General features: G+C 36.0%; 1 protein-coding gene across 4 annotated transcripts in view; it reads right to left on the reverse strand.

Moving 5' to 3' along the window:
• ANO5 (anoctamin 5) overlaps nucleotides 1–27,708 on the reverse strand; it is an 89,940-nt gene that overhangs the window by 54,356 nt on the left and 7,876 nt on the right. Inside the window, exons 2-7 of one of the 4 annotated variants that reach the window (XM_078433322.2) lie at nucleotides 22,990–23,036; nucleotides 19,416–19,463; nucleotides 10,893–10,934; nucleotides 7,859–7,972; nucleotides 4,817–4,885; nucleotides 3,223–3,507 (exon numbers count right to left, since the gene is read on the reverse strand). In XM_078433322.2, the coding sequence (XP_078289448.1) occupies nucleotides 3,223–3,507; nucleotides 4,817–4,885; nucleotides 7,859–7,972; nucleotides 10,893–10,934; nucleotides 19,416–19,463; nucleotides 22,990–23,036 (605 nt within the window). Of the gene's footprint in view, nucleotides 1–3,222; nucleotides 3,508–4,816; nucleotides 4,886–7,858; nucleotides 7,973–10,892; nucleotides 10,935–19,415; nucleotides 19,467–22,989; nucleotides 23,037–27,708 lie in introns of all 4 variants that reach the window. The other 3 variants (XM_078433321.2, XM_078433325.2, XM_078433324.2) reach the window with 3 other exon arrangements.

Consider the following 27,708-nt stretch of genomic DNA (forward strand, 5'->3'; position numbering starts at 1 on the left):
TTATGAGAAGCTTAATTTTTTTTCTTGGTATAAAGACAACTAACACAAATGGACACGCCAATGACCAGGAGAATTTAGGATGAACTATGTGGCAAATGGTGCTCTCAAGTCAAATTGGGAGATGGGGGTGGTGGTTATCTATGAATATTCTTTAAGTCATGTGGTGAAGGGCAATCCTTTACAGTTTCCCAGAATGAGAAGAGTGGGCGATTTCTGTAACTGTCCCTGTTTTCCACGACTACAGAACTCAAGTAAAGTTCAACATTGCCAGTATCGATGCAAGAATGGACAAAAAAGATCAAAGCTGCAGAACACAGCCCAGAAGTAGGCCTATGAATGTATAGATACATGAGTTATGACAAAGGTAAAACTGAAAAATAGTGAAAAGTTGAATGTTTTCAATAATTGTTGCAAACCGATGACCACATATATGGTGGGAAAACTGCACCATGCACAAAAATTAATTCCAGGTGGACAGTAGTCCTCAATGTGGAAAGTAAAGTAATACAACTTCAAAAAAATAATATAGGAAATTAACTTCATGGTCTTGGTGGTAGTTAAAGATTAAGAGCATGATTCATAAAGTAAAGGCTTGAGAAATTGGACTACATTAAAATTAAAAACATCTGTTGAGCAAAAGAAACCATTAGAAAAAGGAAGCAAGAAGTAGGAAAAGATCAGTAAACATATATAATGAACAAAGGGCTCATAAAAGGAATATATAAACAATTCCTACCAATCAACAAGTAAAGAAAAGACCTAATTGAAAAACAGACAAAAGACTTTAGCAGGGACTTCATAAAAGTGCATATCTAAATAAGCAATAAACATATACAAGGAGAATCAATCCCATTTATATGAGTGAAAGGCAAATTAAAACCATAATGACGGAGGCACCTGGGTAGCTCGGTTGAGCGTCGACTTTTGATGTCAGCTCAGGTAATGATCTCAGGGACATGAGATTGAGCACAGCGTTGGGTTCTGCACTGAGTGTGGAGCCTGCTTAAGATTCTCTCTCCCTCTGTTCCTCTCCCCCACTCACGTGCTCACTCGCTCTCTCTCAACAAAACAACCATCATGACACATACACAAATAAATTTCAAGACCAAGTAATGAAAATGAATGCACAATAACTCATATAAGAGCTAAATTAATCACACAAATAAATGTTAAGCCAAAGAAGCCATACTCAAAAAAGAATATATACGGCATGATTCCGTTTTTGTGAAGTGTAAAAACAGTGTAATCTTTGCTGTTGGAAGTTAAAGCCCCACCTCTACTGAGGATGATGGAATAGTGATTGGAAGGAGGCAGCAGGGTCTCTGGGGAGCTAGCAAAGTCTTCTCCTTGATATGGGTGGTGGTTACATGGCCGTATTTGTTTTGTGTTGTTTCAGTGTGCTGTACATTTATGACTTGTGGGCCTATCTCTATTCATGTTATGCTACAATTACAAAAGAAAGAAAAAGAAAGCTTTGTAAATACTAGTGTCAAGAATGCTATGGAGCACTGAGCACTCCATCTGTTGTTACTAGGACCCTAAATTAGTACATCTTTTTGTCAAGAGTGATAGTGTAATATAAATATTTTTTAATGTTTATCTTTTTTATTTTGAGAGAGAGAGAGAGAGAGAGAGAGAGAGCAAGCAGGGGAAGGGCAGAGAGAGGAAGAGAGAGAATCCCAAGTAGGCTCCTTGCTGTCAACACAGAGCCTAATGCAGGGCTTTGATCCCATAAACCATGAGATTATGACTTGAGCTGAAATCAAGAGTCATGTGCTTAACTGACTGAGCCACCCAGGCGCCCCATGTAATATAAAATTTTAAATTATTAAATTATTAAAATTGTTGTGTTTTAATGTTGAATTAATCTAAGGTATTGGCACTCTTTACACAGAAGCAGTAAAAATAAATGGATACTAGTATTTCTATACTTAATCTAGTTCCTAATTTGGTCTGGTTCACTGGCCTTTTGGTAGCTACTTTTTAACGTAGTAAGTCTATCTAAAGTACTTTACAATTTGCAGAGTGCTTCACACACATTCTTTCATTTGGTTTTGACAGAAATCCCAGTGTTGACCATCATTATCTCTGTTTTAAGAGAGGTTGTTTTATTTAGAGAGCGGCAGAGTTATGACTTGAAACCAGGTCTTCTGATTCCATGTCATAGGCTCTTTACTCCCTTTTTAGAGATTGCCCCTTAGGTTGTAGTTGTGGTGGTGGTGGTGGGTTTTTATTGCTGGGAAGAAAAGGGAGAACATTTTTAGTTTGTAGGTTCATATTTTTATATGCAAATTCTAGGCATTATATTGTATGTAATATTCCTGTCCGTGAATTTAAAAAAAAAAAATGAGAAACTAGAAAAAATGATGATTTCAAAATCCTTAGTCACTGAAGAGTGCTGAACCTAAAAGAAATAAGCCTCAAGTTGGGAAAGGCAGTAAGTGATCATTAATACCCTGGTGATCACATTAGTAGGCAACAGGGAGGAGGGTCAGAGCAAAAAGGAACATTACTTTTTTCCCCCGCTCAAGTCAGGTCAATAATAATAATAACACCTACCACTTACTGAGCACCTAGTATATTCCAGGTATCGAAGCCTTTCATTCCTTAACTCATTTAATTTTCTAGGCAAACCTAGACTTTATTCCTATCTTAACATGAAGAAGCAGTGACTCAGAAAGCATGATTCTTTACAGAGAGGCTCTTCATAGGAAATTTAAAGGTCTTATTGACTACAAATGGGGAGGAAATATTATCCATGATTGAAAATGGTTTTAAATGAAAGGAAAAAGTTTTGAGGTTTCTCAAATGCTATCGATATACAAAGAAATTTTAAAATTCCATTTCCATTTGGAATGACCAATATTCCTCCTGCTATGCACTGAATTTATAAAACCACTCTAAGATTATAAAACCATTTGCAAAGAACCAATAAAACCAAAGCCCTGGCTCTTCGTTAAGAACTTTTCCCAATATTGCACAAAGCATCCGTCTTGACTGTGCCCACACTGTCACCCTTTCACGTGTAAACAACAGTTTGAGAAGTCGGTAGGTGAACAGGTTTAAGCAGTCCAGGTGGACCTTCGAACCTGCTCAATAGCACCCAGTACTTATCAAAATGTATGCACAAACCCGGTGCAGACATAGCATTGATGTATACTAGCACGTGCAGATACACAAGCCTCACTTGAAGGGATATGCTCAAAGGTCTTTTCTACCTACAATTCTGTTTCTCGATGAGGACGGAAAGAAGCTTGATTTGTCTTCAATGAGGAAGAGTTCCTGCCGATGTCTGGTGAATTGGGCAGTGAAATATTCAGGATGAGGGTGCTTCACATTCTTTGGGAGCTTCAGAGGCTCAAGCATACAGCTGAATGGGATATTCTCGGGCAGAGGAATATCACTCTCCTTAATAGGCATCTTGATTCCCAACACTTCAGCATAAGTAACTAGGACCTCCCAAGGGGCATGGATCTTGACAAAATACGTCTTTCCATCTTCAGAGTTCTGTAGAAAAAGAAGGCAAAGATAACAGGAAGCATACCAATTTACTTGTTACCGAACTGAGTAAAGACACAAAGTTTTATGACAACTCGAACAAATCACAGATGTCACAGCACTTTCAATTTATTGAAACTTTTCAGCAAAATCTACAGAGGAACAAATGCTCAAAACGTGTATCTGTATTATTACACTTACATATGTGTATGTATGTATATGTATACATGGTGTGTGTGCGTATGTGTATGTGTGTGTGTGTGTGTGTGTGTGTGTGCACATGTGTGTGATAGAGACAAACAAAGAATATTTTTAACAATAAAATTCAGGGGGTGCCTGGATGGCTCAGTTGGTTAAGCATGCGACTTCAGCTCCAGTCATGATCTCACAGTTCGTGAGTTCAGGCCTCACATTGGGTTCTGTGCTGACAGTGTGGAGCCTGTTTTGGATTCTCTCTCTCCCTCTCTCTCTGCCCTTCCCCTGCTTGTGCACACTCTCTTGTTCTCCCTCCTGCTCTTTCTCAAAATAATAATAATAATAATAATAATAATAATAAGCTTAAAAAAATTAAAAAAACATTTTGAAGGAAATTCTAGAAAACCAATAGATGGCAAGACATTAAAAATAAATAAGTAAAAGAATTTGCCATATTCATGAGCAAAGAAAGTTGTCTTGGCTTAAGTAGTGGGTATGCAGATGATGGCCAGGTTAACTAGTTAGAGTGCCAGATTACAGACAGCCTTCAAAATGAGAGATATGATTCTCAGGATCCACATAAGAGTGAAAACATATGGTATCTGTCTTTCTCTGCATGACTTATTTCACTTAGCATAACACTCTCCAGACCATGGGAGAGGGGAAGGAAAAAAAAAAGTTAGAGAGGGAGGGAGCCAAACCATAAGAGACTCTTAAAAAATGAGAATAAACTGAGGGTTGATGTGGGGGTGGGAGGGAGGGGAAAGTGGGTGATGGGCATTGAGGAGGGCACCTGTTGGGATGAGCACTGGGTGTTGTATGGAAACCAATTTGACAATAAATTTCATATTTAAAAAAATGAGAGATATGAAACAAGAACCGTATCTTCACTTTCTTTGTATCCTGCATGGAATTATGTCTATTTTTTTCAGTGTCTGCTCATTGTCTTATATTCATATCCTTGACCTACTTCTTTACCAGGAAGACCATATGCCCTACCATCCAGATAACAGTAGCCAAAAAAACTATTGTATTGCTCTCAAACACAAAGTCTATTTGGTCAAAGGCCATAACAATTGCTTAAAACACCAAGACTCTGGTACAAATTAACAGCTACACTTACCCTTTTGTCTTCAATTTCCAACTCAAGACCTGTTTTTCTGAGATTTTGTTCAAATTCTTTTCTCCTTTCCTATGGGAAAAAAAATTGGTAGAATTATGCAGAACACTTTCATTTGCCCCGTGATAAACAGACTCATTATTCCAGATGGTGCTCTGCCCCTCCCATGCTTGTATATAAAAGTCCTTTATACATTACCCCCATCTCAGCACCATGTCCTGATTTTTGTCTGTACTAAAATTCACAATATAAGTATAAAAATCCAAAATATTTAGGAATAATTTCCAGGAAATGTGCAGGACTGCTATCTGAAAGTATGTATAGAACTTTACTAAATAACAGTTTAAAAAACTAGATAAATAGAGAGACATGTCATGCCCTTGGTCAGGAAGACTCGGTATTAGAAACACATCAACACTCTTAAAAAGAAAGGATATATTTAATTCAAATTTAAGCCAAAATATCATTGTGAGTTTTTATTTTGATTTTATCTTTTGAGAGAGAGAGAGAGAAGAGAGAGAGAGTGTGTGTGAGCAGGGGAAAGGGGCAGAGGAAGAAAGAGAGAGAGAGAGAGAGAGAGAGAGAGAGAGAGAGAGAGAGAGAGAATCCCAAGCAGGCCCCATGCTCAGCGTGGAGTCCGACACAGGGCTTGATCTCACAACTATTGAGATCATGACCTGAGACTAAATCAAGAGTAGGCCGCTCAACCGTCTAAGCCACCCACATGCCCCTCATTATAACTTTCTAATGCTAAAGAAAAGAATAGCTTCACTTAGAAAAAAAAATAAAATAAATTAATTTAATTAAATTAGATTAAGTTAAAACAATCATTACTTGTGGGCTTTAAAAGAATGCATTGATTGTCGAAATTTTTTTTTTTTTGGCTTTCATTATTACCTAAGTCTGAAGAATTTTATAGTAAATGAAATTTTAAAAGACTTTTTTATGGTATTATAGAATGCCTATCTTCAAATGCATAGGTCTACCTTGATATATCTTAAAGTTTACAAGAAAGAGTAAAAGATAATTTAAGGTGTTTTTCCCCTACTTCCAAAGTTTGCCACATATGAGCACAGGCCTATGACAGTGGTACAGATTTTCCTTTCATAATTGCCCTTCTTTCACATTACCAGAGGGAGGCAGACTGCAAACTTCCAGAAAACCAAAAAAAAAAAAAAAAAAAAAAAAAAAAGGACTTAGGCATTCAAATTACTGTTATCTCTTATCAGAATTGAGAAAGTGAACCACTCTTTTCATTATAGTAACAAATGCTTTTGCAAGTAACATGACTGCCAAAACTGAAGAGCTAATAGGATTACTAGGTGATGGGCCATTAAACACTACTTTTATGATACATCACTGTAATTTGGGGATATAACTCAGGTGTCTAAAAAAGATTAAAACTGCATAAACGATAATCTTTCTATTCCAATCTACTCATTTATCTGAACAAGCTTAATTGACACTGCCATAAAAAAACAAGAGAGGGGTATAGTTGAACCTGAACCACATCATTCTAGGAAAAACTCTAATTCATTCAAAAATATTTTTGCAGTTATCAATAATGACAAGTTCTAGGGAAGTGAATGGCTGAGCAAGAAACTAAGATAAATGGAAAGGGGAGTTCAAGGAAGAGAGCCAGGATGCTAGAATAGTCACTGGGGCGCCTGGGTGGCTCAGTCAGCTAAGCATCTGACTTCGGCTCAGGTCATGAACTTGCTTTTGTGAGTTCAAGCCCCACATGGGCTCTGTGCTGACAGCTTAGAACCTGGAAACTACTTCAGGATCTGCATCTCCCTCTCTCTCTGCTCCTCCCCTTCTCGTGCTCTGTCTGTCTGTCTGTCTCTCTCTCTCTCTCTCAAAAATAAACACAGATTTTTAAAAAATTTTGCAAATAAAATAGTCATCGATGTATGAATTGCAATAATCAATAATTTAAGGAGTATTGGTGAAGGGAATGATAACGAACCAAGAGCTCAAACTGTTGAGAAATGAAAGGAAGACCCAGGGACACATTAATGACAGCAGTAAAGCAGGGCAGTAATTAATGTGAGAAGAATAAAAGCTCAGGAATTTTAGGGATGAGGTAGGGAGAGCTGTCTGTAATCAACAATGAGATACAAGGAGGGCGGAGCAGGCATTTGCCCATCTCCCGAAAAAGGCAACTATCACCTGAGAGGGCACTTGGAGAATGCAGGGAACTCAATGAAGAGCCCAGTTACAGGCGGACATTCAGAGAAAAAGAAAATGATGACAAATGAGTGAATTTCAGGGGCTTGATGGAAGGGTTTCCAGGGAAAGTGTGGAAGAAAGGGACAGGGTTTTATGGGGATAATATCTGTTGTTCTTTTATTTTTATTTTATTTGACATTTATTTCCTGGGTAAGTATGTTAGTAAATGTGTGTGTACACACTTACACATATGGATTAATGTATTAATTCATTATTTCAAATATAATTATTTCTTGAGCATCCACTATGCTGTGCAACCACACTGTTTTAGGCATTTGGGTACACAGCAGTGAACAGGACAAAGTCCTTGGTCTCATGAACTTAATTTAGGGTGTTGGACACACAGCAAACAATTTAAACAACATATACACAAGTTCAGAAAGTGATGGGTTATAATGAAAAGAAAACAGGATAAGGAATAGAGCACAATGTGGAGGACATTTCAGGTGGCCTGGATTAGCCATACGTTTTCAAAGTGAAAATAAATACTATATTCAGACACACACCTCAAATTTTGGAGGTCACGTTTAATATTGTGGAGCTATGTAAACAATATAGCAGTCACTTGGGAGAAGAAAAAGAAGGTAGTGTTCAAGATGTCCAAAAAAAAAACCCCAAAAAACAAGTTGACTTTATACATCCAATCCAATCCATTATTAGGCCTGTTTTCTAATCTTCTCCCTCAGTCTTAGCTTTCAATAACACTTCAGAGGCCTCTGACCTCTACAGCTTAATTCAATGGGAACAACCCTGATGAACTACAGGAAGTGTTTCTTTTAAGGATTCCCAGTTTCTCTTCCCTTAAGTACTTACCGCCTTGGGGTCTGCTTCTTTCTTTAAATCATCAACATAGGATAGCACAAAATCAATTTGCCTAATCCCATCTCGGAAGAAGATAGAATCTTTGCTTTGTTCATCTTTTTTAAACTGTAGGAGACAGAAATGACACACTTTCCAGTTTTATTTTCAAATGGCAAAAACATGAAACGAATTAGCTGACATTTGGTCTAATTCGTTTCAATCCTGAATTGGCGGGTAAAGACAAATAGCCAGAGTTTTCACCAACAGAAGATTATGCTCATTTTGGAAAGTGAACTTCCATAGGGAAGATATATACATATACCAGGAAGACTCAAGATGAAGGTAAGCATTTAACTACATGCACACACAACAAAAATGGTACAATTATACCAATATATAAAATGAACACATGGATACATGGATCCCAAAATGCATATTCGGAGAGAGACTTGTTAGCTTCATTAAATAACATGCCAATGAGTCGGACAAATAATTCATGTTCACACACTGCTTTGGGGTGGAATTAATTACCGACCAATTAATGAATCTCATTCTAAGAAAATTAACTTATGACTAATGCTTCTCTGTTTTCATAAAATTGCCACTTTCTAATTCAACTTCTGAAGGGTTAAAGTAAAATCAAAGTGCAGTTAAAAATCAGAAAGCAGATAGCTTGCCAGCTGGGTTTACTGCACGTAAATGCTCATGCAGATCTCCTTTCAATTCTGATCCCTACGTGAGCCTGAGTCCATCTTTGGTTAAAATCGGATGTTATCAATTCTCTCAGTGGAATAGTCAAACTGACAAATTCAGCAGTCACATGTTGTATATTTCATTAATTCCTTTCCTTTCAGAACTACAAAAACACTAGAGAGCTTTAGAAGAAGAGATTTCACATTTGACTTATGTGGCCTTCCTCAGAGTTTATATGTAATGTGTAATACGTAATATTTCAAGTAGCCCAGATATATCTAATACTTAGACTGACGCAAACAGATGATGTAGTGGATGTTAGTGATCTCTCTAACCCTGTGGCGCAGTTATAACCTAACCCTGGCAACTTTCCAATTGCTTCAGCTAACCTGTGAATGGAGAACGGGATGTTTTGTTTTTGTACTGCTACTTGTGTTAATTTATGAGTTACTGTTATGGTATTCTATGCTGTTTTTCACCCAACTCAAGCCAGGGAGACCTCCCCTAAAAAAGAATGGATGTACAACAGTCATGTATAATAAAACAAAAATCTCATGTTTGAAGTGTGTTCTATGAAAAATAGAACTGTATTTTATCTATGTGAAGGCATAGCTGATATGTTTCAGGAAGAAGTAGCTCCTAATGCACAGAAAGAAACGAGTGGGAAAATGAGCAAAAAAACAAAACACATCCAGGGAGTCTAGAGAGTAAATATAGAAAATAGTAATTCAAATACTATGTCTGAGTTCTCTGCATCTAACCAAAAGATGCATAATCATCTCCTTTTGCCTAAAACAAAGTAAAAGAACCTGAGAAAACTCAAACTATTTTCCTGTTACCCCTTGATTTACAACTCACTACAAAAAGAAAAAGGAAACAAAATTTAAAAAGTCATTTGAGCTCTTGTAAATCATCATAATATTAACATAGTTTATGAAATTCACCAAAACTCATGGACTTGGGGCAGGAAATAAAAGACTAATTAGACTAAATATAATCAAAGCAAAAAATTAGAGGTAAAAATTCTAATAATCCTTTTGCTCTCAAAGCAAAATCTGTGACAGCCAAAATTTGCATGGTTTTTTAAGTAGGCTCACAGCCCAGAGATCAAGAGTTGCATGTTCCATCCACTGTGGCATCCAGGTGCCCCTGGGAGAGATTATTTTTAAAACAATATACATTTACAAGTGTTTTTATTGTTTGGGCAAGCTAAATCTAAGTTCACAAAGAGAAGTTCTGATGAGAGAAGTCATGCACATTGAAGTCACCAAAAAATCACACGCAGAGTATTTGACTCTTAGAAAGTAAACAAAGTAACCCCCAAAACAATTAGTTTTCTCAGTGTTCAGTCACTGAAAGCCAGATGCTACCTAGGAAAACCCAAACTTCTCTCATTATGCTGTGTCCTAATATAAAGAGTAAATTGCTTAAAATGGAGAAATTGGCTTGCCTGGGTGGCTCAGTCGGTTAAGTATCCAACTTCAGCTCAGGTCATGATCCCATGGTTCATGAGTTTGAGCCCCACATCAGGCTCTCTGCTGTCGGCTCAGAGCCCACTTCCTAAATTCTTTCCCCCACCCTCTCCGCCCCTACCCCATTCTCTCTCCCTCTCAAAAATAAACATTTTAAAACAGATGGAGAAATCACTGGTAACCTTGTAGATCACCATGACGTACCTGTCTTAGTACTGTTAACAAAAAACTGATTGAAGCAAATGAGGGGAGAAAAACTTGATAACTCTGTTACATATAACTGAAGGCTATTAAAAAACATCATTCTTTTGTTTTGCTCAAGGCATGACATAAAGATAACATTTTGCCATGTGTGTATGTGTCTGTGTTTATATTTGATTTGCTCTTAGAAATTCCAGTGTATAATAGGTGAACATCTGGGTGGATTTTCTTTGAATGAGGTAGTTATTCTGAGGTTCATAGTCCAGGATTCCCACTAGGAGTTCATAAATTCTAAAACTGTAGGTAAATTGTCTGTATATGTGTGTATATGTATGCAATATATATGTGTGTTTATATGCAAATATAAAAAATATATTATATATCAAATATATACATTACATATATGTAATATATATATGTATACACAGCAAATATATATAATATATATAAATTATATGTATATAGATAGACACACATATACATTTTTTAGAAAGAGCATCTACAGCTTTAATCAGATCCAAACAGAATTAAGAATCACCGTTCTAAAATCTCAATTGCCTGGAGACTGGGAATCAGTGACAAAGTCCCCACAAATCAATAGTATACACTGGAATAAAAAGGACTGGGGCTACTACTGCAGCCATCCAAAGCGTAAGCAGCAGCATTCAGCGCTTTTTTACCAAAAGACGTCGCTTCAGGAACAAATTGAATCGCTTTGCAGACTGTGAAACAATCAACAGAAAGTTAGCAAATCCTGCCAGAGTAAAGAAAAGATTTCCAAAAAACATACACACAAAGACACAAATCTTCAGTATGATTACTCAGGTGTGTGTGTGTGTGTGTGTGTGTGTGTGTGTGATATTTACAGTTGCAGGGTGGGAGAAGCTGGCAAGAAGGAAAGAAGAACGAATATAGGTAGAAAACAATGAAGAATAAAGGAAAGGGGAATAAAAGAGACTTCAAAGTAAATTTCCCTAAGTTCTTTATACCATAACAGACTTCAAAGTAAATTTCCCTAAGTTCTTTATACCGTAACGTTAAGTGGAACTGAATTGAGGAAGAAAGGAGAGAGAAAAAAATAATGAAGGAAAACATGAGAAAAAGGGAAATGTAAAGTAAAATATGTAATCAGTTAAGTATGCCCATATACATCAGGAGAAGAAAATTACTACTAAAATTACTACAATTATACTGTATGGTATAGAAGGTTCACCTAATAGCAGACAATATTTCACAGCCTCCCAAAATACTGGGGGAAGGAAAGGGGAGCTCATTCAGTTAAATGCTAAGCTGTCTTCAATCTTCAGTTACGGTGACCATTATTTTTAAGACACCAAGGCAAGTACCGAAAAACATCTGGGAAAATCAATAATATTTGAAAGAAAACCAAATAATGCCACAAAAAGGCAAGTACTGTGTGTATTTTATACTATAATGAAATGATAAATAACCTAATAAAATTATCAATTAAAAGTTTTAGTTCCTGTCATGGAAAGTTTTGCTGAACCTGTTGTTTTCATAAAATAAGCTAGAGCCCTAAGCAGCGGTGACTACTGGATGAAAAATCCCTGCTCCATTACCTGAGAACCTACTCTGCATAGACGAGTTAATACTGCTGTTGCTTAGAGCAAACAGACACAAGATGGATGTTGGTCACTGCTAAAGTGTATTTTACACTGTATTTTTCTCCTGGGCTGAAATTTTTCATCTTAGCACTTTGATTTTCTTGGAATCTTTCATGAGGTCCACAAGTTACTGTTATTCTCAGATGTTTTTCCTCAGTTCATTACAGAATCATTAAGGGAAAGGAAAGAGTTATACACTAAGGGGCCAAGAAGGTCCACATTATGACTTTCATGGGTTCTGTCTGGCCTATTTGCTTTCTGTGTGCTCCTTTCTCCATTAAATTGTTTTTATCAATTTAAAAAGAAATAAATGAATGTGTATATATATATATATATATATATATATATATATATATATATATACATATATATATATATATTCATACACACACAGACTGTTATACTTATGGGGTGGTTTTTTTTGTTTCTTTAATTTTGATTTTAAAAGAAATTAAAATTAAAACATTTCCATGGGCTTCAAAAAGTATCCTGGTTCCTAGAAGGCACTATGCTTACTGTGCCTAAAGAATAAGTTGGCCATAGGGTCATGAATTAACTAGATGCCATATATTCAAGAGCTATTAAGAGTGCAGGGTTAAAAAGTTACTTAGATGAGTGCTAAAAAGCCTTCTGTAATCAATACATCTAATATCAAGTTAGTTTGCAGCTTTCCAAAATCATATGATATCTTCATGATATAAAAGCCAATGGGATCAGGGTGCCTGGGTGGCTCAGTTGGTTAAGTGTCTGACTCTTGGTTTCAGCTCAGGTCATGATTTCCCAGTTTGTGAGTCCGAGCCCTGCATTGGGCTCTGCACTGACAATATGCAGAACTGATCGTCTCTCTCTTCTCTGTCCCTCCCCGTCCTCGATAAATAAACTTTAAAAAAATATTTGAAAAACAAAAAAACCAATGGAATCAACACCAGCAGCTGGTCGTGAAACATACTGACTCAATATTTAATATTTTTTAAACTTGATTTTAAACATGTTAAAAGATCAATAAACCACCAAAGGATTGATTACAAAAAGATAAAATTAACACTCTACCGACTAAAATTATAGAACAGCTTTACTAAATATTTCCATCACGTGCTAAATTGTTTGCTTTTTATTAAAATATGGATAACACCTGGGGTGCCTGGGTGGCTCAGTCAGTTAAGCAGCCAACTCAGTTTTAGCTCAGGTCATGGCCTCACAGTTCATGAGTTCAAGCCCCGCATTGGGTTCGGTACTAATTGTGCCGAGGCTGCTTGGGATTCTCTCTCTCACTGTCTTTGCCCCTTCTTGTACTCTCTCTCTCTCTCTCTCTCTCAAAATAAATTTAAAAAAAAATAACATAAATAAATAAATAAACATAAATAAAATGTGGGCAACTCTGAAAGTAACGAATAGGTATTTTTATAATCATTGCTATCTCCTTGTTATCTTAGTAACTATTTGCTGTATTTATTTCTGGTTTTCTCTAAGCACTGACTGAATTTTTTAGTATAGTAAATCATTAATTTTAATATACATTTGCTTGCCTTTTTCATAATTCTACAATATTAAAATAAATTTTCATATATTATAAACTTTTCGTAAAAACAGTTTTCTCCATGTAATTTCAATTCATTAAATGTAAACTAATTTTGGGGCGCCTGAGTGATTCAGTCAGTTGAGCATCCAACTTCGGCTCAGGTCATGATCTCATGGTCTGTGAGTTGGAGCCCCGTGTCAGGCTCTGTGCTGACAGCTCAGAGCCTGGAGCCTGCTTCAGATTCTGTGTCTCCCTCTCTCTCTGCCCCTCCCCCGCTCATACTCTGTCTCTCTCTGTCAAAACTAAATAAACATTAAAATTTTTTTTTAATTATTTGTAAGAAGACACTTTAGAGTCCTTTCTCTAGGAAGAGAGTTGATCACCTATATTATTATGCCACATAGTAGGGGGTGTCAATAGCATCTTCCTCTCATTATACATAATTTGTATCACACATCTGTAGTCCTTTCTTTCTTCTCGTACTCCTCCTTGGCCATTTTTGAATATCATCAACAGACCAGCCACTGACCAATATGCACACTACTTAGTGTGCTAGAGAGGGCAGCACTTCTGAGATTGCTGGCTCCAGCTCCCGTCTCAGCTACTAGATCATTGGTGAGACAGCAGGGTGGGGTGTGGGGGGGGGGGGGCGGGAATCCAATATCATAGACATTTCTAGAATATATATTGTAAGAGAATGAAAATCAATATAATTCATGGAGTTGTAATACCACAAGCCATTCAATGCTGTGAATTTCTAAGCAAGAAAAAGTCCAGTTGCTCTTGAGACTTCGATTTCACATTAAAAACTACATTAACCCTCGATGTTAAGGATGTACATACTCAATCTACAAACTGTAAAACTTACTTACTGAGTGGACCCTACAGAAGTCCTAAATTTAAACAAAACCACAGCAATTAAGCAGTAGCTAGCATATCTTGATTTCTTTGTGCCAAATACTGTGTACTCGTATCTTTAATGTTATCAGGTAGATCCTGTTAATTATCAGCAAAAGGTACTAAAGACATACAACTGGCTAAGTACACAAAAGGCTTGCTAGTAAGTGCTGTGCAACCTTGAAGCCAGCAACCATAAAATAATAAAAACAATAAAAGTCAACTACCAGCAATTTCTTAAGACACTGCTAAAATACTCCTTCTTGAAAAATATGTTTGTCTCAATCTTCAATGAATGTTGAGCTTCTATTACATTTTAATATTCTAGATGTAAGTTTCAATTTAGTAAATGGAAGTTAATTTGGAAAATCCCCAGTTATACATAACCACATCTGGATAAGATTGCTTGGAGTGCGTGTCGTATTCCCAGCCTCTGTGGTCTACATATTCCTATGTTTAAACTATAGCTTCAAAATAAACAAAAACAGCCATGTAAAACTTTCCTATTTTTCTAGTTTAAAGTAGCAGATGGATTAATCAGACACAGAAATATTTGTAAATACCTGCAGTGGACCTTAAGGATGTACAGTGAAACACCAAGCTTTAAGACTGTTCCTTGAAGACCAGGCACATAGAAATCATAGAGAAACAACTAGTTATGCAGCAAAAAATTTAACGAAATGGATATTTGCACATAGAAAGAGAATCCAATTTATGAGAACACTAGGAAAAACGACAAAAGATGACAGTCTTACATGGCCAGGAAAAAATCAAAATTTCAATGTCTGAATTTCTCAGTCAGTTTCACTAAGGAGTAGACACTCCCTTCTACAGTAATGGGATAAATAATGTCACTGTTCACTCTCATTTAGTCATTTTCTTTGTTTTTAGTTTTGCTTTTAGTTTTGGGGGGTTTTTCTGAGAAAAACTTTGGAAGTTTTTACCAAACATAATAGAATTTAAAATATGTTAAGATATTTTTAAGTAAATGAAAAGTAAAGTCACAGACTGGGAGAAAATATTTGCAATGAAAACAGCTGACAAGGGTCTCACATTCAGACCTTGACTTTTAAAAATACACAAAGATTTGAACAGATAGTTTACAGAAGAAGATATATGAATGGCCAACAAGCCCAAGAAAGGATGTGTAACGTCATCATTTATCAGGGAAATGAGGATTGAAATCACGGGATACCACTACCTTCCATTAGATTACTAAATTTGAGGGTGGAGAGGGTTCCAGTGAGGGTAGAGAGAAGTAGAACTCTCATACATTACTGGTAGGAAAGAAAAATGGTAGAACCACTCTCCAAAATAGTTCAGTCGTCTCACATAAGGTTATACATATGCTTTCATATGATCCAGAAATTTTACTCTTAGCAAATTAACCAAGATTAATTAAAATATACATCTATTCAAACTATATTATGCCTTACATGTATGTTCATAACAGCTTTACTTATAATGGTCCCCAATCAGAAAACAACATAAATATCCATCAACAGGTGAATCGATAAACAAATTTTGGCATATCCATACATTGGAATACTATTTAGCAATAAAACAAAATAAATCAAAGAAAAAAACTATAGATATGTTCAACAAGATTCAATATATCAGTATCATTTAAGCTCTGGATGCATCTCAGCAACATTATGCTAAACAAAAGAAGTCAGACACAAAATAGCCTATAGAGTCTGATTCCATTCACATACTACTTAGAAACAAATAAAAAACAAATCATTGGTTGCCCAGAACAGAGGTGAAACAGCAGGTAATAGAAATCTGTATCTTGACTGTTGTGGTTTGTTAAAACTCGTCAAACCATACACTTAAAATAGTGCATTTCATTGTATAAAATGTATACATTTTATAAAATAGTGCATTTCGTTGTATAAAATGTATACATTGTAATGTATAAAAATAAAGATAATAGTTTTTTAAAAAGTGTTTGGCTTGAACGACTAGAAGGTTGGACTGTGTGGAGCTGGAATATGAAACACTTCACCAGGGAGATTTTTTTTTTATGAGAAAGAAAAAAATTACATTTCAGACACAGTAATCTTGAAACATCTTTTGACATCCAAGTGCATATGATGGGAAAGCACTTGGATATTTCAGTCTTAAGTTCAGGAGAGATGTCTATTGAGAAACTTAAATTTGAGAGTTTACAGTGTATCAATGGTATTTAAAGCCAGGATAGCAAATTAAATGTCTGAGCCCTGGAGTAACCATATCTAAATATATACATTGACTAATTATAAATATTATGCCATATTTATACTGACTGGTTCTGGTCCATTTATTCAAAGGTAGCTTCTGTGCCACATAAGTTGTTAAATATCTGTAATATCATTCCTGAGGTTAAAGACCCAGACCCCTTCAGAACCTGTGAATGGCATGTATACTGTTTCTAAAGCATGCCCCTAGTGTGACTTTCTAATTCTATCCATCCCTCATTAAACTCTGAATACTTATTAAATTATACCCCCAAGCACAGATGGTATTTGCTTTGGGACAAGTTTTATTAGGTATGGCTTTTCCAATTTTTCTGAATTTCTGAATTTTCCTATTTAATGGCTTTAGGGTCCTTCTAGTATCTTCTAGCAATTCAGCTAGCCTCTTAGCTAGCCACTCAACCAAATCCACTGTTGACCACTTTATTTCAAGTAAAATGTAAAATTATGTTAAGTCTTCTATATTTATAGAATCATTAATAGTGTAAAAGAAAACATGTACTCTGCTGGATATTTTTGGTTCATCCCAGGAGATGCTCTCTTTAGCTCTCTACCTGGCTTTTTCTTGTGAGGATGGCTGGTATAGATATGAAAGAGCTCCCCAGACCTCTAGTTTCCCAAATATGATTAGAGAGAAGGAAGAGAGTGAGTGACTTCCTTCTGGAGGCCAGATTCAGGAAGGCTGTATCCCTCCACTGAAGGTCATTGAGCCTCTCAAGGTCTTCAATACATGATGCTCTCTTTCTATTCCCTCAGTTCTATAGATGACAACAGACTCATGGTTACTAGATGTATATGTAGCAGGATTCTTCAGCATCCCATATTTATAAGTTTTTCATTAAGCTCTCCCCAAACTATCCTACTCTGAAAATGGCCAATAGGACCCTGATTGAAACAAATTGTTCTTTTGTGATATATCTGTGACATTAAAAGAAAAATTTCCCTGGAGAAATAGTTGATTCCAGGACTGATGCAGGGAAAGTATAAAATGAGCTGAGAGCACCTTGCAGTGCTAAAATAAAAAGTTGATTTAAGAAAGAAGTTGGGGCGCCTGGGTGGCTCAGTCGGTTGAGCGGCCGACTTCGGCTCAGGTCATGATCTCGCGGTCCGTGAGTTCGAGCCCCGCATCGGGCTCTGTGCTGACAGCTCGGAGCCTGGAGCCTGTTTCAGATTCTGTGTCTCCTTCTCTCTCTGACCCTCCCCCATTCATGCTCTGTCTCTCTCTGTCCCAAAAATAAATAAAACTTAAAAAAAAAAAAAAAAAAGAAGCTTACTGTTTAATTTTAACAACTTATTGCTTAACCAAAGACAATGTCATCATAAAAAAAGAAATATCATAAATCACTTTAAAATCATTTGGAATCTCAAATTTTAATTACTAGCATATGACATAATTGGGAAAGTATTTGCAACTCATATCTCAGGCAAGGGGATAACAATAAATATGTAAACATCTCCAAAAAAACAAAAGGAAAAAAAAACTAACAGTTTGACAAGAAAATAGATACGATAAATAAACAGATTTATCCAGAAAAATAAATTAAAATGACCACCAACATAGGAAAAGGTGAATATCTCACTCATTGAGAGAAATACAAATTTAAACCACACTAAGATACATGGCAAACTGAAAGAGCTCCCAACAGCCACTAGCTATCTTACTATCAGATGGGCAAAAATTTAAACTCAAGACAACATGCTGTTGATGAGGCTGTAGGCAAATAGGTATTCTCCTACACTTGTTAGAAATGCAAAACAGAGGGGAATTTGGCTATCTATGGCAAAATAACATATGTATTTATTCTTTAATACTGAAATCCTAGCTATAAAGATAGCACTGGCCAAAATATTGTTAGACTGATTCCCTAGGTATATATGATAACAATATTTGTAATAACAAAAGATTAAAAACAACTCAAATATACATCAATAAAGGGACTGAATGAATACACCATGCTAAACACCCAGAATATAATATTATGCAACATACAAATGAATGGGAATAAAATCTATGTACAATATCGCATGAACTCTGGGTTATGTTTTTAAATCCTGAAAACCAAGGAAAAGACCAGTGCATATAGTATGATGCCTTTAGTGTAAACAAACAGGAGGAATATAAATTTACACATGTATCTTTATACACATACCACACACACACACACACACACACACACACACACACACGGAAAAGTAAAGGACACCTTTTAATGTTTTAAACTTTGACATCATATGTTTCACATGATCAAAAAAAAGAAAACCTAACAAAGTTTCAATTATTTCAATTGGTCAGCCCACAACCTTCATTCTGAAAGATTAAAGATCAGTATGCTAGCAAAAAGCAAAATATCACCTATGTTAAAATTGTCAGCGTAAGAATATAACTCTATTTTCCCATGTTCCCAAACAGCATCTTTTTTTTTTTTTTGCTAAGAAATTAGTGAAAAATTTTAAATCCCTTTACTGACCTCTTAGTTGATATTCAAATTTGATTTTTAAATAAACTATACTTCATGATTATTCTTAGGCATGTACTTACAGGTAAAAGAAACGAGGTATGAAGAGAGAATACTGAACTAGAATTCAGAAACTCAAGTTCTAGCCCAGGATCTGCCTCTTAAACATATGGATAATTTTAATCAAGTCATTAAACCTCTCAGACCCTTCATTTTTCCTCATTTGTAAGACTGAGAAATTAAAATGCAAGCAAATGGCTATGCTTTGTCATTCTCATTAATATGTCTTATGTTACTTTTTTTCCCCATAAGAAACTGGTTTTTTTTCAAAGTAATTGACCCTCAAATTTCATATATGAGGACCTGAAAAATAACTGTAACCTGGGAAACAGAGCATCTCCATCTTTGACTACAAAATAATACCCCATTTGTGTCCATGCAAGAAAGTATAGTACCGATTGATGCTTACCGCTGGTTCTTCACTGATGAGAAAGCTGGTCTCTCTGCTGCTCAGGGACTGCTAACAGTACCATGGGGAAGATATAATGCCATTAATAATAATGCAAGTGGGGAGCATATAACTTTCAACAACAAAAATAGGTTCTCAATATACAAATACTAAACCTGCAATTCAGAGGACTTATAAAACACTTGAAAGTGAATGCAAAACTGTGGGTATATATGTGTATACATGTGCATGTGTGTTCATGCTCATGTGTGCTTGCATGTGTGTGTGTGTGTGTGTGTGTGTGTATGTGTGTGTGTGTGTGTGTGTGCGTGCGTGTGTGTATGGAGAGAGACAGCCTGAGAGAGAATGAAACTTTTGGAGGTAGTTTTATCAAATCATAAAAAAAAAATCTGAGATGCAAGAAATGGTTAAGAACTACTACATACAGAGAAATAACAAGGTACACCACTGTTTTAATGATACGGAGCCCTGAACAGGACCACAATGAAAGGTAGAATCAATTGGCTATTTTAGGCCTTTCAGCATTTGTTTGGAATTATTAAAGTGAATACTTTAGGAAACGCAACACCAGAATTTCTAAGGATCTGTACTTACGACCCAAGAGAAAAGCCATGCATGGATATAAAGACACACAAAACACCTATAATTAAAGCAATAGCGATGCCTCTCTTGGCATATGGTGGATTTTAAATCCTCATGTTCCATGACAGATTGCACACCACAGCACGTGCTCCTGAGACCGCTCCCCATCACTTCTCAGCAGTCTCTAGTGATTGGTAGAGCAGGGTGGCCTGGAGAGGCAGTAGCCAGCAAAAATGACCTGAAACTCATGTCTAGACTGAGAATTCATTTACCTGGCTCTTGGAAAATCACAAACAGCATCTCATTTATACCCAGGTGATGTTGGGCAGACCAGTTCTGAAAACAGGAGATATAAAGTACTATCGACATAGTTTTGAAAAATAACTGGGTTTTGCAGTTTATTTTTTTAATTTCTTTTAATGTTCATTTATTTTTGAAGGAGAGAGAGACAGAGCATGAATGGGTGGGGGAGGGGAGGGAAGGTGGGCAGAGAGAGAGGGAGACACAGAATCCAAAGCAGGACCCAGGCTCTGAGCTGTCGGCACAGAGCCCAACGTGGGGCGCAAACTCACAAGCTGTGAGATCATGACCTGAGCTGAAGTTGGACGTCCAGCTGACTGAACCACCCAGGCTCCCCTTGCTGTTTCTTTATAATGCCACAGATATAGGATGTGCAAATATTTTCTCCAGGTCTATAGCTTGTCTGCTCCTCTTAACAGGATCTTTCATAGATCAAAAGTTCTTAAATTTTAAAAAGTCCAATTTATCAATTTTTCTTTTATGGATCATGCTTTTGTGTCATGTCTAATAACTCTTCACTAAGACCTACTTTCCAAAGGTTTTCTCCTATGTTTTTCTTCAAAAAGTTTTGGGCGCCTGAGTGGCTCAGTCAGTTAAGCTTCCGACTCAGGCTCAGGTCATGATCTTGCAGTTTGTGAGCTTGAGCCCCGCCATCAGGCTCTGTGCCGACAGTTCAGAGCCTGGGTCCTGCTTCAGATTCTGTGTCTCCCTCTCTCTCTGCCCTCCCTCACCTGCACTCTGTCTCTCTCTCTCTTAAAAATAAATTCTCCTAAAATTGAATCAATTCCCCTTTCACTTGTTGCTTTCCAACAAAAGTAAAGTTTATATAGAATCAGAACTAAAAATTAAAACATATGGTATTTCTAAAATACTGTAACTTAAAGTTAATTGAATATATTTCTCAGTGTGTCAAGCCAAACGTAAAGCCTTAAAAATTTAAGCAAAATTGTTTCAAATGAAGACCTATCCAAGGTTGAAGGCATGGAAGCAATATCATTGCTTTTTAAATGTGCAAAGGGAAGGACACCCAGGTGGCTCAGTTGGTTAAGCGTCCGGTTTCAGCTCAGGTCATAATCTCGCGGCTCATGAGTTTGAGCCCCACATCGGGCTCTGTGCTGACAGCTCAGAGCCTGGAGCCTGCTTTGGATTCTGTGTCTCCTTCTCTCTCTGACCCTCCCCTACTTACTCGCTCTCTCTCGAAAATAAATAAACATTTTAAAAAATGTGCAAAGGGTTAGGGAATAGAACAAATATGACTTGATGAAATTGTTTTTCTCTTATAGAAGTTTAGAGTATATATAAATATGAAAGACACATAGAGAAGCAAAGAATATGAACCGTAGTTGAAGTTAACTTGAGCAATACATATAGAGATCTGTGAGGAGTATATTACTATTATGTCAATGTGAACAAAATGAAAATGACAACGTTTTATCATTTAAACTGAACCAATCAATCTCACACAATAACTTTCTTCCGTCTACTCCAAAGACATACAAACTTTAATTTTTCACGTTGTTTTTTACACAGTTACCTTGATTCACTTATTCATTTAATGAATACATACTCTGTACCACATTACATCACTCTAGTTGTGGAGATTCTGCGTTATGACAGTGGGTTTCAAACTTTAGGAGCAATAAAAATCATCTGGGGTGTTATTTTTAAATCATGACTCCATAACCTTATTCCCCAACAATGCAATTAAGTGTGTAAGGTTGGGCCCAGGAGTCTGCATTTTTAAGAAATTTTTAATATAATTGTCATTCAGGCAGTCTACAAATTGCATTGTAAAAATTACTGGGCTAAATGATTTTCATTTCCCCCTTGGTTCTCATAGTCTATTTCTCTCAGCATTTTGGTCACAGGTTTTAAAGGAATCCAAGAACTTCTGGGAATCTTAAGCAACCAGCTTACCCAGCCAGTCTATCCAGCCAGCTAGGGCTAGCCAACCTATTCTGGTGGGTTGTGTTTCCCAGGGTGGGAATTTCGGTCATTCCTAAAAAACTAATTTTAAAGAATTTTTTTCTATCCGGCTGGTCACCTGTAACCTGATTCAAGGAAATCTACCTGCGTGGCTAGTGTTGTGTCACCTGGAGCCCTACCAGAAAGATTATTTGATCCAAAATAGCTTTAGAATGCTTACTCTCTGTATACAAGAAATCTAAAATTTTAGTAACTTTTACTAAATTAGGCCTTTAGTTAAGAGAATTTTTTTTATTTTTATAAGTTGTATTTAATTTTATTATTTATTATTTCATTTAATATATTTTGTTGAGTTGAGTCACTTGAAGTAATAAGTACTCATCACATACTAGTAATGGTAACATCAAAGACTGTCACATATCCTCCCTGCATTATCCTCTAGCAAAGTTTTGAGCCCAATACTATTCTCTTGCACAGCAAGACTCAGCATATCTGAGTTTGTTCACAGGGAGCCTCAAAACAAATTCATACTTCTATTTGCTCCCTTATCATACCTAGGAAGATAGAATATTAAATCTGCATGAAACTTGGAATTTGTTTTCTTTACCAAAAACATGAATACATCAGAAGACAAAATAAAGTTAATAGAGTATGACTAAATAACTGAAGTACAAAGACCTAAGTATTCATACAAAGTACATTCCTAACCTTGTCTCAATTTTTTGTGCTGACTTATAGGAAACTAATACATATACATTTGACTTACCTCATTCATTCCGAAAATATATTCTGCTTCTCTATTGGATATTCTCTCTAAATTAAATAAGAAAGAAAGAAAAAAAAAATGTCAGAATGGCCAATTGATCAGAATAGGTTAAAAGTCTGCATGAGGAGAAAATAGAAATTCTAAAATGAAACCACAAAGTTCAAAGAAAAAATACGGGAAGGTCTTAGATGCCCTTCCTGGAGCTAAGTTGTTCAAAATAGCTGCCAGTGGAAGTCAGCACCAAAAACTGTCTATGATGTAGGGGAAAAGCAAATACTGATGCGTAGGATATAATCTCCCCCACTAAGAAATAAAATTAACCCTGACAAATGCAGTTATTAATCCATAGCCATGAAACTGCAGAGAGGAAGACATCCAAGAGGGATATCCATGGTTACATCTTAGTTCTCACTGTGTGAGATTTAATATTCTGTCAGCATGTTTTCTTGGAACTGAACCAAACTGTCTGCAAGGAAAGCACTAACAAACAGGCACTACCAGTTCTAAATAGGCCAAATTACTTTCCTCACACACAAGTATCTCCGTGATAGCTATCTGTTGAGTCATTTGGACTAAAATACATCTTCGAATAAGTTTCTGACACTACAAAAAGTTAAACATAGAAGATTCTTATTCTCCATTGCCTCCGACATGGAAAAACACTGAGAAATATTTCTCCAGTCAAAAACTTCCCATATAAAAACATTTCTTTGGAGAAAATCACAGTGGGAGTGAAATAAAGGACCATCCACAGTAATTGTAATTTTAGGAAATGTTAGAACATATGCTGAAAATATAGAAAATATAAACCTGCCATTCGTATAGCTTTTTCTTTTCCTTTCTTTTTTCCTTTCTTTCTTTATTCCTTCCTTCCTTTCTTTTTTGCTGTTCTTTCCCCATTTTTTTTATTGTGGTAAAATACACATAACATAAACTTGACCATCCTAACCATTTTTAAGTGCACAGTTGAAAGGTATTAAATACAGTCATAATATTGAGCAAACATCACCACCATCTATCTCCAGAACTCTTACGTCTCGTAAAGCTGAAGCACAATACTCATTAACTCCTCATTCTCCTCTCCTCCAGTCTGAGGCAACCACCATTCTACTTTCTGTCTCTACAATTTTTGACTCCTCTATGTACCTCATATAAGTGGAATCATACAGTGTTTGTCATTGTGTGAGTGGCTTACTTCACATAGCATAATGTCTTCAAGGTTCATCAGTATTGTACCATATGTCCTACTTTTTAAGGCTGCATAATATTCTATTGTACATGTATACCACGTTATATTTATCCATTCATATGTTAATGAACACTTGGGTTACTTTCACATTTTAGCTGTTGTGAATTATGCTGCTATCAATATGGCTATAAAAATATCTCTTCAAGACCCTCCTTGCAACTATTTGGGGTATATACCTAAAAGTGGAATTGCTGGACCATCTGGTAATTCTATTTTTAATTTTCTGAGGCACTGCCATATTGTTTTCCACAGCAGCTATACCATTATACACTCTCACCAACAGTGTACAAGGATTCCAATTACTCCACATCCCCACCAACTCTTGGTGTTTTGGGGTTTTTGACGTAGCCATTTTAATGGGTTTGAGGTGGTATGTCATTTTAGTTTTGACTTGCATTTACCCAATGATTATGTTGTTGAGCATCTTTTCAGCTTCTTATTGGTCATTTTTATATCTTCTTAGAGAAATGTCTATCCAAGTCCCTTGCCCATTTTTTAATCAGATTTTTTTTTTATTGTTGAGTTTTGGGAGTTCTCTAAATATGCTGGATCACATATATGATTTGGAAACATTTTATCCCATTCTGTGGTTTGCCTTTTAACTCTGTTTATGTTGCTTTTGATGTACATTTTTAAATATTCATGAGGTCATTTTGTCTACTTTCATTGTTTTACATGTGTATTTGGTGTCATATCCAACGAACCACTGCCAAATCTAACATCATGAACCTGTTGCTCTGTGTTTTCTTCTAAGAAGTTGATAGTTTCAGTCTTACATTTAGGTCTTTGATCCATTTTGAGTTAATTTTTGTATATGGTGGTAGGTAAGGGTCCGATTTCACTCTTTTGGCATGCGGATATCCAAATTTCCCAGCACCATTTGTTGAAAAGACTGTCCTTTCCCCCATTGAATGGTCTTGGTGCCCTTGTAAAGAAGTCACTTGACCATATATGTGAAGGTTTATTTCTGGACTCTCTCTTCTATTCCATTGGTTTATATGTCTGTCTCCATTCCAGTACTCCACGGTTTCAATTACTGCAGCTTTGTAATAAGTTTTGAAATCAGGAAGTGTAAGTCCTCAGCTTGGTTCTTCTGTTTTAAGATTGATCGTCTATTCAGCAGTCCCTCAAGAGTTCATATGAATTTTAGGATGGGTTTTTTCTATTTCTGCAAAAAACATCATTGGAATTTTGATAGAGACTGCATTGAATCTATACATCACTTTGGGTAGTATGGAGATCTTAACAGTATTAAGTCTTCCAATCTATAAACATGGGGTATGTTTTCATTTAAATGTTGTTTTTTTATTTTTTTTTCAGCCATGTTTTGTAGTTTTATTTGTACAAGTCTTTCACATCCTTGGCTAATTTTTAAATATCTTATTCTTTATTTTTAAGTTTTATCTTAATTCCAGTTAGTTAACCTACGGTGTTATATTAGTTTCAGGTGTACAGTATAGTAATTCAACAGTTCTATACATCACCCAGCGCTCATCACAATAAGCACACTCCTAGATTAAAGACCTAAATGTGAGACATGAAACAATAAAAATCCTAGAAGAGAACACAGGCAGTAACTTGCTTGACATTAGCCATAGCAACCTTTTTCTAGATATGTCTCTTATTCTATAAATAGAATTGTTTTCTCAATTTCCTTTCAGAGTGTTCATTGTTAGTGTGCAAAAATGCAACTGGTTTTCATGTACTGACTTCATATTCTACTTTAATGAATGCATTTATAGATTCTAAAGGTTTTTTTTACTGGACTTTTTAGGTTTTCCTACATAAAAGATCATATCATCTGTTAATAAAGATATTTAATTCTTGTTTTCCAATGAGGATGCCTTTTATTTCTTTTTCTTGCCCAAGTAGTTTGGCTAGAACTCCCAGTATTATTTTTAATGGAAGGGGTAAAAGTGGATATCCTTGGTAAATAACAATAGCCATAACTCATATAAATAAAAGTTATTTGAGGTTCTTAATAATTGTTTAAAGTATAGAGAAGTCCTGAGATTAAAAAAAAAAAAGTTCGAGAAGTACCACCTTATATATAAACAATAGAAATACATGCATTCTGGGGATGTACAAGAGTGTTCATAAAAGTATTGCTGGGAATAACCAGGAAACCGAAATCATCTCAAATATCCACAAACAGTAAAATGGATACATACAATGTAGTATAATAATACCACATATTATACTTAGCAACAAAGTTAAATGAATTTGAATTACATGCAAAAATATGGATAAATCTCCAAAGAATATTATTTACCAAAAACAAAACAAGAAGAAACTTTAATATTTCACTTACATAAAGTTAATTATGCAAAACCAAAATGTGTTACTTAGGAATCGATACTTAAAGGTAGTTACTGTTTGGAGATAATTCTCCTTTGGTCTCTCACGTTTCTGTACATCTTGCAAGTGAGACACTGACTGCAAGCCTTTTCAAGGATCTTGGTTGAGTGAACACCCTTGGAAGATCTTGAGTCTCCTTCTGTAGCAAAGGGCAGGTTTGCACACAGTCTAGGAATATCAGAGTAATGTCTTCCTCCAGAGCAAATGGAAGGCATAATTGCTGACCAATATAAAAGACTCAAGTTCCTTAAGTTCAGATTGCTCTCCTGTATTGCAACCCACCACACACACAGGTATTATCTGGCCCTCTTTGCATTGAGTTGTGGCAACTTGGGTTCAAGAAACGGGCACAAATACTGCCACTGTGGCCACTGTTAATGCTGTGAGTAATACACTGTCCTTTGTCTTTGATCTGTGTATCTTATGTCTTCTACCAGTATCCATGAAACTGTAAAAGGATATTCTGTTAACTACCAAGTACAGTAAAATCTCAGATCTTTTGCAGTTCTTGATATTGATCATTAATATAACAATGATAATAATGTGATAATGGTTAACATTTATTGGTTCTCTATTGTTAAGAAGTTTGCAGTACTGTAGTGGAAGCAGACCAAAACTTGAGATAAATGCTATAAACAGAGCTGGGGGTGAGGAAGTTTAGATATGAAGAAATCAGAAAATCTCTCTGAGGCAAGTAATACATATACTGAGATCTGAAAGTTGAGGGCACTCAATCCATGTGAGAATACACAAAGGCTATAAGACAGGAACAGTTTTGAGGTGTTCAAAGAAATGAAAGCCAAGCTAGAGATGAGAAGATAAATGGCAGAGTGACATGACATGATGTTGGAGAGGGATGGAGCGGGGGATAGTTTGTGGAAGACTTTGTATACCCGTTTTTGTTTTTGTTTTTTCTTTCCTAAATGAAACAGCAAGCCACAAAAAAGCTTTTAAGTCATTTTTACATTTACATTTTATGAAAAGCACTGGTCCCTCAGTGAAGAATGAGTTAAAAGGGAAGTGGTGGGGGGGCAGGGAGGGGGGGTGCCTGGTTGGCTCAGCAGGTTAAGTGTCCAACTCTTGATTTCAGCAACAAAGGATCTCACAGTTCA

This window comes from Panthera onca, chromosome D1 (assembly GCF_046562875.1).
Source record: "Panthera onca isolate mPanOnc1 chromosome D1, mPanOnc1 haplotype 2, whole genome shotgun sequence".
In the NCBI taxonomy this organism is placed as follows: domain Eukaryota; kingdom Metazoa; phylum Chordata; class Mammalia; order Carnivora; family Felidae; genus Panthera; species Panthera onca.